Source organism: Melospiza melodia, chromosome 6 (genome assembly GCF_035770615.1).
Source record: "Melospiza melodia melodia isolate bMelMel2 chromosome 6, bMelMel2.pri, whole genome shotgun sequence".
NCBI classification, from domain to species: Eukaryota; Metazoa; Chordata; class Aves; order Passeriformes; family Passerellidae; genus Melospiza; species Melospiza melodia.
In genome coordinates, this window is record NC_086199.1 from 24424378 (window position 1) to 24441168 (window position 16791).

General features: G+C 38.4%; 1 protein-coding gene across 2 annotated transcripts in view; it reads right to left on the reverse strand.

Moving 5' to 3' along the window:
- MIPOL1 (mirror-image polydactyly 1) overlaps nucleotides 1–16791 on the reverse strand; it is a 185144-nt gene that overhangs the window by 46542 nt on the left and 121811 nt on the right. For both annotated transcript variants that reach the window (XM_063160344.1, XM_063160345.1), the window contains exon 12: nucleotides 4515–4609. In XM_063160344.1, coding sequence (XP_063016414.1) covers nucleotides 4515–4609 — 95 coding nt within the window. The remainder of the gene's footprint in view (nucleotides 1–4514; nucleotides 4610–16791) is intronic.

The following is a 16791-nucleotide window of genomic DNA, read 5'->3' on the forward strand; positions in this document are numbered from 1 at the left end:
ACTTGCCAAACTTTATTTGTAGCCAGCTTCTTGTCCCTTATGTATCTGAATTAGCTTCTTCCTCCTTTTTAATTCCATTTCACTTCTCTGTCCCTTCTAAAGAAGACTGAAATTGTTCTGGGATATACTTTCTTTTCAAAAAGTCAAAAGTCAGAGGGAAAGAAATGTTTCCTCATATCTGCAAAAGCTAATTTAAATTTTGGGTTAGGCCATTATGGATTTCCATGGAGCTCCAGTTTCAGTTAGGATTTGCTTTTCATTTCACCTGAAAAGAAGTGTGGTTTACTTCTTTCACAACTGGAGGAAAAAAAATGAATGTCTTCAAACACAGGAAGCTACCAGATCAGAGAATTCTAGAACAATGAGGTTGGAAGTGACCACTGGCAGTCTCCAGCAGAACCTAACTTCTTCTCAAAGTGATATCAATATGAGATCACACCATGTTGCTCATGACTTTATCACGGTAGACACTGGAAATCTCCAAGGATGGAGAGGGTAAAACCTCTCTGGCAACTTGTTCCAACGACGGACAGCCCCCATGGAACAAGTTTTCCCTTGTAACCTGTCTGAAATGCTCTTGTTTCAATTCAAGTCAGTTGTTTCTCTCCCTGTTGTCATGGAGCACTGTGAAGAGGTCGCCTTTCTTGACAACCTCTGCACAGACTCTGTTAGGCTGCCATTAGGTCTCCCTGGAGCCAACAAAGAAAGGAATATTTTTTCTTTCCCAGGCTGTACAAGAGCACTACCCTTGGTCTCTCTTTACATTGCAAATGCTAGGGTTTCCTGACTGTACCAGTTGCCCTCTGTCAAAGTTTTTCCAATTTATAGATGTCTTACTTTTACTGGGGACCCAAATCTGAATAGTGTATTCTAGATACCAAGAATCTTCCCTCTGCAGAAAATAGAAGGGGATTTTATATTTTTCCCCTGAAGGTCTCCACTTGTTTCCCTCCTTTAGGCATGTCTGTGTGTACTCACACATACAGATAGTCTGGACCTAAGTATCTCTCCCCTGATTTTGTATGATCAAATGATATTTTGCTTTTCCTGGATTATGCCAATGTTAGTGAAAGTCAGGTTGGTATGAAAATGCACATTTTAATGTCATTTTTTACACATGTATGCATACAAAATAGTTAATATACACACAGTCATTACTTTTGTGACCAAATCCTTGAAATGTTATTGTGTGTTAAAGCACAAGTACAAGTGATGTAGGTGTTACTTCTATGCTTTAATGGAAGCCTCTAGTTGTTTTTTTTTTTTTTTTTTTTTTTTTTGGGTTGTTTTGTTCTGTTTTGTTTGTTTGTTTGTTTTTGTTTTCTTAAATTTGTTTCTTCTAAGTTAAAGGCTGATGTAGTGTCCTGGTTCTGGCCAGCACAGGGTAAGTTTCTGCAGTAGCCAGGAGGGAGCATGGCTATGACCCAGAGGATATTCTATACCACCTCATGACATTTTCCAGTTGGGGGAGAAGGGAGTCTTTTCTGGGGAGAAGGGGTTCCTTCCCATTGGGACAGTGTGGCTGTGGTTGGGTTGGGGTTAGAATTGTGCATGTGAATCACTCTCTCTCTTTTGTATGCTTTTAAAATTAATATTGAAGCTGTTACTGTTAATTTTCTTGTCTCATTGCTGTTTGCAGTAAATTATTCTTATCTCAACTCCTGATTTTCACCTTCTCTGCCTCCAATTCTCTTTTCCATCCTGTTGCAGGGGAAGAAGTGGGAGGGAGAAGGGGGAATGAGTGAGTGGCATGTGTTTTGGAGAGTCTCAGCAAGATCACTAAACTGGGGTTACCATTCCTAAACCATGACTCATAGAAATCTCGGTTAAAAAAAGAATAAAGTAGGATAAATAATTTTTGTAAGGCCAGGGAAGACCTAATAGCAAAAGGAGAAGTCACCTAACAAGCCAAAATTGTTAAGCCCCTGTCATGCTGGGGCTTAAGGCAGAAAGTGTAAGCATCTGGTGAAGACATGAGAGAACAGTAGTGAAGGGAATGTGCACCCAGCATTGTCAGATTGCAGCTTTGCAGTTCTCATGAAGATTGGAGCATGTGTGTAAGCATATATTTTGCTCACTGGGGAATTATGAAATCCAAAAGAGAAGCAACTCCAGGGAATACAGTCTTGAACAGCAAATCATACAGCTAACCCACTTGGATCAAAGCAGCAAACTTCCACCCCAGTTCAAAACAGACTGTCTAAAAACACTCCCAGTGCTTGTTCTAGACTACCATAGCATGGCAAGCACTATGAGGAAATAAAAAGACCCAGCAGACATCTATACACGCATCCCTTCCACATACAAACCAGAGTGCAAATTTTCATTCATTTGGGATGGCTTGGGAAATGCACTGTCTACCTTGCCATTCATACTTACTGTGGCCATCCCAGCCTTGGCCTGGTACAGTTCCCAAGGCTTTATGCACGTGTGAGATATATTCTTTTCGGTTTCATTTGGCATGTGATTAAAGTACTGTCACACTATTGGATTACAAGGGCTGCAGATGTTCATGTAACTTAAAGGAAACTGTAACCAAAATGTCAAGTTCTTAAGAATCTCACAATGGTGCAATTAATTTCTAACCAAATCAAAAGACAGGCCTGAGAAATTAAATGTTGCTGCTTATGCACTTATAGGAATCCTTGTTGCCTTTTACAACCCTTGCAAGTTCAGCTCCAGGTGGCCTCTGGCTTTTCAAGTCATGTCTTTGTATGCTTAAGACAGTGTTTCCATACAGAGAGGTTGTGGAATCTCCGTACTTAAAGAGATTTAAAGGATGTGGACCTGAGCAACCAGGTCTCAGTGGCCCTGCCTGAGCAGGGCTGGACAATCTGACCTCCAGAGGTCCCTGCCAACCTCAATCAGCCACCCTGTGGGTCCACTCTGGGACACATTAGCCTCTAGAACAGTGAGGTAGGTAGGAGATAAAATCTTCTACTTTAGATGTTGTAACTTGTAAAAATCAGTAGTGCTACAATAGTTCTTGCTCCAGGGGATAATCAGGGGAGCATTTCCACACCTTCTGGATAGATTTTGCAAATGCTGTCAGCCAACTTACAGTTTGACTGATCAAATTAAGAGCTATAAGTTAATAACATGATACATTCTAATGCTGATTCCTGCAAGGCATGATTGTTGAATTTCTGGGATTTAAAGCATTTCAACTAGTAAATGGCTGTTGCTGCCTATTGTACTTGTTAAACATCAAATGTTAGTGCAAACTTGATAGGCTAGGCCAAAAATGGAACGCAAAAATCAGTGGAAAGTCTCCTACAATGTGTATAGACCAACACAAACAAATTCTTAATTTCTAAAATATCAAGTTAAAAAATTGCATTTCAGTTTTTAAATTAATCAAAAAACCATCCCATTTAAATGAGTAATAAGGGCACCATAATAAATTCTTTCCAGCTTGGTAAATCATACCATAATTTGTGCACACACTAAATGCTGACCAAATTCATTAAATGCAATAATCACAAATTGCTTGGGGTTTCTATTCACTATTAACAGGCTTTAAATAAATGCCTATGAGATTTAGGAACAAAAGTTGTTTTTGAAACTTCCCTCCAAGGTTTTAATAAACTTAATGAGAAGGGGAAACTTGAAAAACCTCTAGAAACCTGAGTATTTTTCACTTTTGAACACTGAAACACTGAAAACATACACAGTTCTGCTATTTCAAATGCTTTTTAGACATAAATAACTAGTCCTCTTTATTTCCAATGAGTATAGTATTCACACTATATTTATTATTTACCTCTGTAGCCCACATCCCTCATCACAGACATTCAGCCTTCAGATTCACAATTTTCAGCTGTGTTGATGCCAATTCTCCTGCCTTTAACCTGGTGGCAGCTCTGTATCCCCTCTCACACAGGAGGTCAGGATGAAATGAGAGCTGTAACCCAACATCACTCCATAAAACAACCTAACTCCTTCACTAGACCACACAGAGCTTTTCCTTAGGGACTAAAACCCACTGATCCATGCAAATGTTCAGGGCAGCCCACCTAAATTAATGAGAATGGGTATTTCTCTCATTCTCCATACTGCTACAGAACATGAGGAATTAAAAGGCACATATATTGGGGTTGAAGAAGAAACCAGTATTTTAGAATTACAGATTTATTATTTCAAAATCTATATTGACTAGGTTAGGTATGTGCAAACAATCAGGGAAGAAACAAGCATTTATGTAACCTGGTTCTTTTGTCCATGCATTTTTAAGTGATCACATTGCCATAGCACAGCTTTTTAGTGCAAAAATCAACCAACAACTTTTCACTTCCCTTAGAAGAAACTAATACAAAATTCAGGCTATAAGAAAGGGATTCCTATTTCAAAGAGGTGGTTGGTGAGCAGTAAAGCAGAAATGCAGGCTTTGATTCATTGATGTATTCACATTTTTCCAACAAATACCTATTTGATAAGGCCATTTCCTCACTCAGACATTGTACAGAAAATTTCCCCTATGAGTCACTCATTCATATTAGAATCAATCATTTTACCTGTAATAAACACGCAATGTTTGGATTTCCTCTTCTAGTTTTTTGCACTGTTGAAGAGCAGCTTCCTTTTCTTGTTGCAAAGCTATCAATTCTGCCTGTGAAATGATAAACAATCGATAACCAATTTATTCAGAACATCCATACTTTTTTGAAAACACATCAATCTCTCTGCAATAATTTCAACCATTATAACTGCACACATAGAGTTATACGGCTGTATGTAACATAGTGTTGTGGTTTAACCCCAGCCAGGAACTAAGTACCATGCAGCTGCTTGGTCACTTCTCCTTCCTCCCACTGATGGCATGGTAAGGAGATTCAGAAAAAGAAAGAAAAGAAAATCAAACTTGTTGATTGAGATAAGAACAGTTAAATAATTGAAACAAAGTAAAATATAATAATAATAATAGTAATAATAGTAATAGCAACAACAACAACAACAATAATAACAATAACAACAATAATATTATTTATATGAGTAATTGTAATAAAAAGGAGAGCAACAGAGGGAGATAAATCCCAAGACAGGCAAGTGATGCACGATACAACTGTTCACCACCTGCTGACTAATGCCAAGCCTGTCCCTGAGCTGTGATCACACCCTTTCCTGGTAACGCCCCCCATTTTATATCCTGGGTGTGATGTTTTATCACACAGAATGTCCCTTTGGCCACTTTGGTCAGTTTTCCTGACCATGCTCCCTCCCAGCTTTTTGTGTACCTCCTCACTGGCAGTGCAGGACACACTGAAAGTCCTTGACTTGGGGCAAGCACCACTTAGTGACATCTAAAACATCAGTCATCAACATTATTTGCATACTGAATCTAAAACACACCACTGTACCAGCTACCAGGAAGCAAATGAGCACTACCCCAGCCTATTTAATTCTTATGAAATATTCTTTCTTTTTCTTGCACGGAAATTTCTCTATATTTTTTTCATGATTTCTGCACTAGCAGGATGATGTTTTGAATGGCTTCTCCCATGTAAGTTTTTTGAATACCTAAGGTTAGAACTCTTCAGTTCAGCCAAGTGGTTATCAGCAAACACATTTCATATGACACGTATGTGTTGCTATACTGCAAAACTGTTGACCAACATGTAGAAAGTGAAGCAAGGCCCTTGGCCATGAACTACTGACACAGGATTCTGGTCTGCACATGGCTCCCTGGCTCTTAAGGGCAGCTCCCATGGTAGCAGCCCCTGGCTGATGTTAGCAGCAAAAGAGCTGCTGGATAGGCAGGACCTTGAGCTGTGGCAGGCAGCAGGGACTGCAGAGACTGGCACCGACAGTACATGCTGGGATCTGGGTGCATTCTTACCCAGGATCTGGTTTATAGAGGGGTGAGGGAATCCTTGAGCAATCACCTTCATCTCCCATCTGTGAGCCCCACCGGACACTCCCCCTCCCATCCTTGATTCACACTGAAGGGAGAGTGACTCATGACCATAATGGAAATTGCAGCATGTGGCTTGTAATTCACGAAGGTACCCAGCCCCAACAGGCCTTACAGTTAAAGAGGAGGCAGGGAGAAATAAGTATTCATGCAGATTTAATATGGGTCTATAGCTTAATCACCATTAATTTTAAAAGTCCAGTTTCAATAGCACTGCAGGGCTGCCTTGAGGGCCCAGGTACCATATAAATAAATCAGTGGGTGATTTATTATTGTAACAACAAATAAGATCAGGCTTCCACAGCAATTCCTTGACACATGAGCCTGAGCATTGGGCTGTTTTCCAATGTTTTTAATTCATGGTGTAAGTTATTAATTGTACAAATTGTGGAGCCCTTAACCAAGAGGCACATGTGTGAGAAATGCCAACTGTGGATTCTGCCAACTCTTCAGGACAGCGTTGCGGAAAAATTTCTTGGTAAATTAAAGACCTGTTATATGAGCTACAAACCCATGAAGGGGAATGCACATAGTTCAGCTTCTAAGTCTGCCAAACTCACTGTATAATCATGAACAACTCTGCCTGTATGCCTCAAAATCTCTCTCCTAAAACAGGGCTCCCGCTTGCTTCTGTTTCCTGTTTGTCTGTAAGTCTTCAAGGCAGGTGTTTTACTGTTTACTGTCAACTCCCAGTCATCTATGGGCAATTCATTCTGCTGGTTGATTAATCATGTCCTGGATACTTGGCTGATTCCTGACAAATTTTATTGAACACTGCATTGCACAAATGCAGCTACACAAGTAGTCTCTGAACCGTGCTGCTCGGTGGGTCATGTTGCACCCAGGGTTTTGCACTGCCCAGGCACAGGACCCACTGCTGTAATTGCTCCTGTGAGAGACATCCATAAAGTTTTAACAGGAAGTTCCTTGGTGAATAAAAACTTTCTTACTATATGGGGGCGTTCCTTCAGCTTTAAAAGCAGAAAGCGTTAATGTTTAACATCTGAGTGACAGTGGTTTTGAGCTTCTGATACTGAAAACAATGTACTGCATGCTGGCAAGCCCTAACTTCTGTCAGAAAGAGGTTAAAATCCTCTGCAGGTGAGCCTCTTGCCTGGTGCAGCTTGCTGCCTTGCAAGCAGAACTCACAGAACACAAGATGTTAGCCAAACCAAGCTATTTTCTGTAATTATACTGTTCTGTAGGTGAAACAACATTCTTAAAAATTGGAAAACACACTTGAATCAAAGTAGGTGGTTTGTTCTAGAGGCCAGTAATTAACATCCTTGCCAATTTTCAGTGTACTGTGAAGTGTGATTGAAATGGTAGACTGGAAGGAAATGTTTGCAGCTGACACACCTACTCAGAGAGATTAACGGCTAGTCTCTTTGGAGAACTATCATAAAAAATACACCTCATGTTCCACTTGCTGTTCAGGACAAGAGTCAGAGGCATTAGAGCCTTAAGACTATTATTTATGTCAGTTTTTCAGCAGAAAAAACTGCTCTGATTTGACTGGGTTTGCATCTGGGTTTGTACCAATAAAAATATCAGCAAAATCAGGTTATTTGGATTTAAAAAAATCAACCAACCCGAGAGCTACAAAAAGTGAAGGGAAGAAAAACAGACATTTGTTAGCCTCCTCAGTAACCTTCCAGTGGAGTTGATACTAGAGAGTTTCATGAGACCAACAAAATTCCAAGCCCAAGAGTCTCTGTGCACAGCATGCAGCCATGTGACAAAATGACCCATTGTTCACAGCCCTGAAGGGTGGTAAACACAAATAAAAGAGTCAAATATCCTCACAAGGCAGAGATGTCTTCCTTCACTAGAAGAAGGAAAGCAAAACAATGCTCATCATAAAGTTAAATTGCTAACTAAAATAATGGCATCTGCTCTACAATAAAGAATTTGGAAGACTCCTAAATGTATATTGAAATCCATCCATACTGCATATGGCAAAAATCCTGCATGAGCTCACCTCTAGTAATAATAATAGCTGCTTGAGAACTTTTTAACAAAATATTGTTCTTCTGGAAAATGTCAAGCTGTGGAAATCAGAACTTTTCACAGAAATTTATTTGTTTTGATTAAATTGTTTTGGAAGGTAGGGTAAAGAAGAAGCAAGAAGAAGAATTACACACAGGTTCCTCTAGTGGTGGTTTCCCATGAAAAGGTCACTTTAGAGGTGAGCTTGATCACTTTTTGGTATTGGCATCACTCTCAGCAAAGCTCCTTTTTAACCCCGAAAGGGTATTCTGATCACTTGGATACTGTGAAAAATATTTCTGAAGATTTTGTTTTGTCCAGAAGTTCCTACACTTCCATATTTGGTTTAATATGGATAGATCCTTACCCATTCTCTGTCCACCTTCCTGCAAATGAGAATTGTTGTTTCTTTATTTTCTCATTTCGAATTTTAGCAGGTTTTTGGTGAAAATTTAAATTTTCCAAGTAAATATAAAATCTAATTGCTATCTATCAAACTTAAAATAGCTGATCTCAGCTAAAGAAAATCTTGGTACTGATCTTTTTGCTTTTGCTTTTGCTTCAAAACATTTAAAAGAACAATGTCATGCACATGCGTTTTCTTACCACAAGGTCTGGAAAAATACAAGACATAAGCAAAGGAAAACAGAGGACAAAACTAGTATTTATCTTTTCCTAATTCCTCTAGGGCAAACATGAGCACCCTCAACTCTAATCTAAATTGAAAGAGGTAAGAACACACAGCCTCCCATGCTGTCAGGTTCTCTCTGGAACCTCACCTTTGTGTGAGAGACGGCTTTTGTAAGACTTTTCAATATCCAGTACAAAAGAAAAAAATCTAATTAACTTCACTAATAAAGTTTAATAGCTTTATTTTAATTTATTTATTTTCTCATGCATTTATATACAACATATATATATATATATATATATATAAAGCATTTACTTTTCCTTTCTGAGATAGGATAAACAAACAACCCTTTCTGTTACCTCTCACTAAGCAGGCTCTTCATTACCCTGATCAATTTAAATGCATGTCTCCTCAGTACTCTGTACTCATGCCAGTAGAAACCTCTCACCTGACACATTCTTGTACTCTTTTTGTTCCCAGTCACCCTCCAGCCTGTTCTGCACACTGGTATTACCCAGTTGACAGTGGAAACTCTTATTCATCCTGAAAAGATAATACCTTACACTTGGCACCGAAATTCCACCCCACTGCTTTTGTTTTTCCAGTACTTGAGGCCATCCCAATCTTTCTGCAAGACAGCTTGAACGTACTTTGTAGTAATAATATCTCCATGCCTTATTAAAAACAATTCCCAGCTCTGTATCATCAAGCAATTTTGTTGGCACATTGCTGCTCTTCCTGCCAAAGGTTCTCAATGACAGCATTAAAGAAAACTGGTTCAGCACCAGCTGGTAAGAAATTGGAGAGAAATTCCACTAGTGAAATCCTTGGACCTTAACATTTCTTCCTTCAAATCTGTTTGCTGCTGCCTTCCTGCTAGCTAGTTCCTTATTGCCTTTGACTAATCCCTCATCTCCTTCATGGGTACATGACATTTTGCAGACAGACATGAGCTAAACATGCCCATTCTTCCAAACAAGAGACGCTGGGTGAACCCAGTGAGCAGCAAGCAGCATTTCCCACATTAAGCTTGTGCCTGCATGTAAAATAACAATATATGCATTCCCTACTCTAATTAATAATTTTCCATATGGCACAACCTATAAGCTTATGTGTCAGGTTATATTAAAAAAGTTTCCTTGTCTAAATAATCAGTTATCATATCAAAGAATTCTTGCATGATCATTCTTGTGTGAAAACTGTACTGCAATTCACTCTTGATGGATCCAAGCTTTAAAAATATTTTCCTTCCAAACTTACTCTGAAGACTGGACAATAAATACTAACAGGTCTACAGTTGGCAAAATTACATTTTTCCCCTTCTAAATATAGATGCTCTCTCTGCTAATTCTCTGTCATATTACACTGCACATGGCCTCATAAGATTTATTAAAGAACTTTACTATCATTCCTGGACTTTCAGGTACCAGTGCTTTCAGAACTGGAGATGCAAACCATGCATTAACCCAATGCAAGCACAATAATCTGTTGAACAGCTGCCATGTACTCCATTTGCATACATTCACTTTTCTTAACCCTTGTCCTCACAGCTGGCATCTTCATTGCTCAATGCTGAGAGAAATAAAAATTAAAATCACATGCTTTTAGACCTAATCCAGAATTACCCCTGATGTCCGTGCCATTCTCAGACCAGTGGCATATTTCCTCTTTCCTTGTTCTCATTTCAGTTGTTACACTATTGTTTGTTTCAATTTCCTTTCCAAGGGCAAATTTAGCTTAACCTCAGGCAATTTTCATTTGTCTCTATATCTCCTGTTTTCTAAGACATAACTTCCTTGCTTAATAAGTACCCTTCTTGTGGATAACTTATTTGTACATTATTTGCATGGAAATTAGAACTGACTCAATTAGAATGGGCACACTTTCTACCCAGTACAATTTCCCTTGGCTTGGCTGAGATACGTGTCAATGCATGAGTTTAATGCACTATTCCTTCACTCTGTAATAGTCACTACCAGCATTTTGCTTTCTACTGATACAGGATGTTCCCATGGATTAGAAGAAGGTTGTGTGAGAAATCTGAGGATCTCCAAGTTAATTTCTACAATTTATATTCTCAGTCATCTACGTTCGGTAGAGCTGCAAAGGGGAAAAGGGGAAAAATGGCAGTAAAGGGGGAAAATGTCAGTCTTTCTACTCTAGGTCCTATGTTATCATCTGGGGTCTGAAATGGAATGGAGCCTCAAACAGACAACAGAGAATTGCTCCCACTTCTTGTGAGGAAGAATTGTGTTTCTGGTGATATTAGCAGGCTAGCTGGACAGAAAGAGCTCAGGTGTCTTCTCAGGGCAACAGGAGATTGGGAAGCCAAAAAAGATTTCTTTCATTCTGAATTAGAATGAACAAAAACCCCCTCAACTCTGTAAAAAAACTTAAACTGATGAAATATTTTAATCTTACACTATTTTTAATGCTTCTACATTTGACACGTCATGTCAGTACGAGAGATACACACTGCCTGATAGAGCAGGTCATGTTGTGACACATATGAGATCCAACTTCTAACCGTTCTGTTATTTTTACGTTAGCAGCTGCTACTTAGTGCAGATTACAACAGCTCATCTTATTTTCTATATCAAAGTGTCAACACATCCAACTGTTTCACCAACAATACTAGCAGGTAATGCTTTGATCTAGAAAGGAATACAAGCAATTGTCTCATTAATTAGGGGATCAGAGGTTTTCAGGGTCAAGGAAAAGACTCCAGCTAATGAGAGGACTGAAAATGGCTAGCACTCTAATAACACACTAAGCAATCTCCTTTTTGTTTTAATCACCCTGCTGAAGTGTCAGATTGTTTCATTACAATACAAAGGGGACACATTGACCTAGAAAATGAGATAACGTTTCAACATGCATTTAAGTATCAGCTGGCCTTGATGACTTTGAAAATTAAAAGGTAAAATTAGAACTTACTATTGTAGTTATTAGAAAATATTGACACATCATGAAATACACAATTAACAAGAATAAGTCCAAATTTAAAATATAAGAATTAAATGTTTTACTTCTGAAGTTTGAAATGTAGGTTTCAATATTCACCAAATAAAACTTCTAGGAGATAAAATGAGCTGGAAAAGTTTGGAATTGTAACTGAAGTTATTAGAAATTCATGCAAAGTTGTTTCTCAACACACAATTTTTCTAACAGAAATAGTTTTTCTAAACCTGTCTCAAATTAAGAGTAAATGGAGAACTGTATTACTGGTCCCTGATGGATCTGCGCTGCTGTGGAGGAACACTACAGGTAGAAAAAATACAATAAAGAACCAGCTGAGGGTTATCTGTGTATGTGAATTTCAGGGTAAGGCTGGCAATTGTGGGAACTCTTGACAGCCTTTAAGTTGCAGCCCTCACCAACCCTCTGCCACAACCACACCCGGGTTGACATACCCTTTGGGCACAAAGGAAAGGCATCTCGACAGCAAACATGACCTTTATGAGTTTGCAGCAGGATGAAACGATTAATCATAATATTTTATTCTACAATCTAATACTACTGTTGGTCCAAATAAATAGCTGTAATGAATTTTTTTTTTTAATTAAAAGCATTATCTCACTGCATTGTTAAGATACACTGGTTTAGATGGAAGTATTTCTGAGGAATGTCAGACAGGATTTCTGAGAGAAGAGAGAACTCCTCCCCAGCCTTGTGATTAGGTTATTTGTTTTGAATGCTGAAACCTAATGTTGACTCCCAGCTTCTTGCATTAACCCACTCTGGGCATCCTGGTGGACTCCTCCCAGTGAGACTGCTTCCCTGCTCCAAAGTTATGTGAATTATCCATGGTACTGGTGACTGTCATTGTCTCACTTCTCTCTCCACAACTGACAAAAATATTTTTTTTAAAATGGCTAAGCATGTGAAAAGCAGATCCAAACAGGGATACATCATGGAAAACAAGATGAACTCCAGAATTCAGCCATGAAAATGTTTGAGGGTGACAAACTTGGATCAGGGAGCTGAAATAAGGACATTCCCATACATGATGTGAGAGCATCAACAGTGACTTTTAAAACTGTATGATTTTCATTTACCTTACAAAGAATACATTAACGTTTTCTCTTATTGGAATTAAAAGTTTTAACCCTGAAATCTTCTTTTTAAAAGAAAAAATGGAATTGTCGTTTTCAAGAAGTGTTGTGCTTCACCTCCGTCTTATGTAACTTTCCTCAACTCAGCCTTTATGCTACCCTAATTTAATATTTTTAAGGAGTTTTTCGGATGACTTGTAAGAGATGCCACTATCTGACATTTAGACTCTTGTCTCCATCACAACAAATTCCCCAGTGAGAATACATTATCATACCAGATGAACATTGCTTGCATGGTTGTTCATTTCTAAGAGATCCTGTTGTGACTGGGACATTAGCAACGGGTCACAACAAATTCTACACAGATTGTGCAATTAGAAGGAAAAAAAAAAAAATCACCAAATAGCTTTTGACTGCTCTGAGAAAGAAAACGAAAGAATACAATAGCAATTTTGCTGAGACTAGATATGTATCTGGTTAATTTTATTACAATAAAAGCAAACAATATCATTATGCCTGACATGTGATGCCTTATTCTTGTACTACGTGGTCACACCACATTGGGAAGAAGCTCACTGTACCAGCAGTATTTAAGAAGCGGTTTGCTCCTTTACAAGCACATATTACAGGCACATTGGCCTACAGAAGTGGGCCTATCCCTGGAGGTGTTCAAGGCCAGGCTGGATGGAGCTCTGAGCAACCTGGCCTAGTGAAAGGTGTCTCTGCTCATAGCAGATAGACTGGACTTATGATTCTATAATTCATCAATTACCACATTATGTAAGAAAATATCTATATGAAATGCTCATGATAAGTTTCAGTGAGAATTAAGGATTTGCTCATCTAACCTTAGATGAGACAAATTTTCTTCATCATCTGCAGTATTATTCTGTAATAAGCTATATTTTTTCCAAGCAGTATACTGATATACTGAAAATTGCAGGAAAAATCACCTATTCAAAGGACAATCCAAGGCAGGTGGTAAGAGTGTGAGACTAATACATGGAAGCATTTTGTTTTAAAGAATGATTTAGGGAATGAGGATGATTCATTTGGAATTCTGCCCTTGTGAGGTTGACACAAAACTGCAATTGACTTCCTAGGGTGAAGATTTTATTTATGGTTTCCATTCTTTTGCACACATAGGTTAAAAACCCCAGAGACACCATCATACATGCCTACTGTGCATATGGATAACTACCCAATGATATCATAAGTCTTATTTTAGGTAAGATATAACCATAGTGGATGACATAAAGGCCCCTGAAAAATTCCAAGGATGACAGCTCCAAAATACACACTCATCGCTGGACTGGGCTTTGCACATAAGTAACTCCATGTGCAGAGACACTGACCTTTTGGTAGGAGGGATTTTATTAAGAACACAGTCTGAGGGTGCTTTAAAGAGCAAATAGATAGGACTCTATATACAGGTAGGTAGATACTTGACTCACTACTAAATCACAATGTACACTGTAAAAAGAACATAACAAGAAAACAATCAAGAATACTTTGTTTTAATAGAGAAAGGAAAACCCATTCACGACTGCAATTTCTGCACAGTAGTCATGGCTTTACAATCTATATGAGAATAACACACGTCAATTAATTTCTTTACTTCTCAGATTAAATACCATTTACAGCTGTGGATCTGTGGTAAGGAAACATTACTTCATTTTCTGTAATTCAGGTTTGGCCTTGGTGACATCACAAACTTTTTTTCTCATCTAAAAATCTATCAGGAAAAAGCAAATTCAAATAAACAATGGAAAAAAATCAGCAATATAGAGAAACTTGTCTCATTTGAAGGTAAAATAAAGAATATTGTTTTGGGCATGGTGTAACCATGTACCTCTTCATGGCTCTATTGGTAACTGGACTGAAAAACAGATATTCCCCTTGAAGACATATCAGGTTACCAAATAGAAATTTAAAACAAAGGATAAAAACCATTCCTGATTTACTTTAATGATAGGCATGTTTCCCTCAACTCTGAGAGGCCTGACTTCATACCATGAAGATGATTGCACTGTACATGAAACTTTACTGGCAATCTTCTTAGGGAAAATCAAGAAGGAAACAACTGTGTAAGCTGGAGCGAGCTGAAGAAACCTTCCAGGTGGTGTCTGAGTCCTACTGGCAGGTTACTCTGGGAAAGCTTCAAATGTCAGCAACCATGATAAACCCTTTGTCCACAAAAATTACTTTGGCCACCTATGATTTGAAGTCAGTATGTGCCACAAACAGCAAATTGTCAGCACATGATCCAAAAGGTAATGTCATGTTGTCTCAGAAGCTTTGTGGTAACAAAGACCTATTCAATAAAACAACTTTACCCTCAGCCCCAAAAGTGTCTTATCCAGTTTGGGGCGGAACTGTACTGGCAGAATAACAGAAAAAAGTTCATATTACAGCCAGACATGTTTTATCTGTGCAGCAGCCAGAAACTCGGTGCTCTCAGGGTTCTCCATCTGGCACATTTTTGAGGCTCCACTAACAGATCCCGAACTAACCACAGCACCCAACTCTCTATTGCTAAAAAGAACAGACTAGAAATTATGTTCTGACCTTGAGATCTACTGGCACAACTTTACTCATGTTAAAAAATGGTCAAAAGTTCTCTCCTATTCACCTTCCTAAAAGGAAGGGCTGCTAACATCAGACTGTCAAAGGGCCATAGGCCCTAGCACACAGTATGGTTCAAAAGCATCACCTGGGAGAGTGGGTTAAAACCATGCCAGGGATTTCTCTAAAATAATGCATGAATGGTTGCATGCCATTGTGCACATCCATGCCATGATCCTATTTTGTTACTAGTCTATGTACAGATAACTAGTCTTGTCAATTTATAAGGGCTTAATAAACTTGATTAAGATTGATAAATGTGACTTTCTCTCATTCCCAGTAAGCACACAGCTGTTAAACAGGGGTCACTGACATCTCCATTTCAAGAAGGCAAGGATGCCTTCAAGAAGGCAGCAGTGTCCAATCACATTATCAGAATTTAACTAAAATTCTTTCATAAAAGTAATGAATCTGTAGAGGTCTATAAATATGAATTGGCCCAGTTACATCATATTACTCTTCCAGGATTTGGAAGGAAAGGCAGCTAAGAGATTGAGTTAATGTTTGTTACTTCACCTTGCGGCCTTCACCTTTTGACTAGCAGGTATACATACTCAAATTAATCTGATATTTTTGTATACAAAGAAACACAGAATCAGAGTGCTGAGTTCAAAAGCAATTTTTACATCTAAGAAAAGAAAAAAAAAACAGTTATTGAATAAAAGCATCTGTTATCAGGAAATTTAGGAATAAGAAAGAATCCATGAGTATGCCCCACACTGACATCTGCAGAGCATAAATACTAAGACATTCCCAAATGCAAGTCTGTTAGTACTTCTCATTTGATTTCTGAAGTTCTTATCAAACAATATAGCAAGGTAGTTTGAGTTCTTTCTCCAGCTGGATTATGTCATGCCTAGCAGTTTTGGGAAAAAGACAGGAGCTCCATGTCTGCACTTGAGGCTGGCTGTAGGCACCATGACCTTGAGCTACTTGTGCAACTGGAGTGACCATGGATTTCTGAGACACTGTGAACAAGCCACCATCGTGTCTCCTGTGATGCAAACATTCTCAACAGATAATTTAGAACAGTTTCAGTCTCTATTGCTGCAATGCCACCTGTGTAAAAGGGATCAGTCATGTTGAGTCTGAGTAGTTGATTCTGAACAGAACAGAATTCCTGAATCTTGCTGTCTCCACAATCTTATAGCAATGCTTTCTACCCAAGAACTCAGAGTAAGAACTTAAACTAAGAAAAGGAAATAGATGTGTTTGTGAGAACATACATTTAAGTATTTATAGAAAACATTTGTTTGAAAATAGTACAGGAGAAAATTCAATAGAGGGCACTTTCCCATCAAATCAGCAGGCAATGGATCCATCCATGGTTTGTTATGGATGCTATACTATTAGAGAGATCTGTTGATACAGGTGAGTTACCTTCACTTAGGACTCAAAAGTATGTTCTGATACTACAGATTTCAGCTCCTTTCTGTTAAAAATCGACTATTTTTTTATGAGGTAATCATATTACCTTCTACATTCAGTTAGATTCTAGTAGATCTTTGCATTAGGCAAAAAACATTTTTTTCAGTTCCTATGTACATTTTGGTACTTAGTTGCCTGCAGTTGAGTCTGTT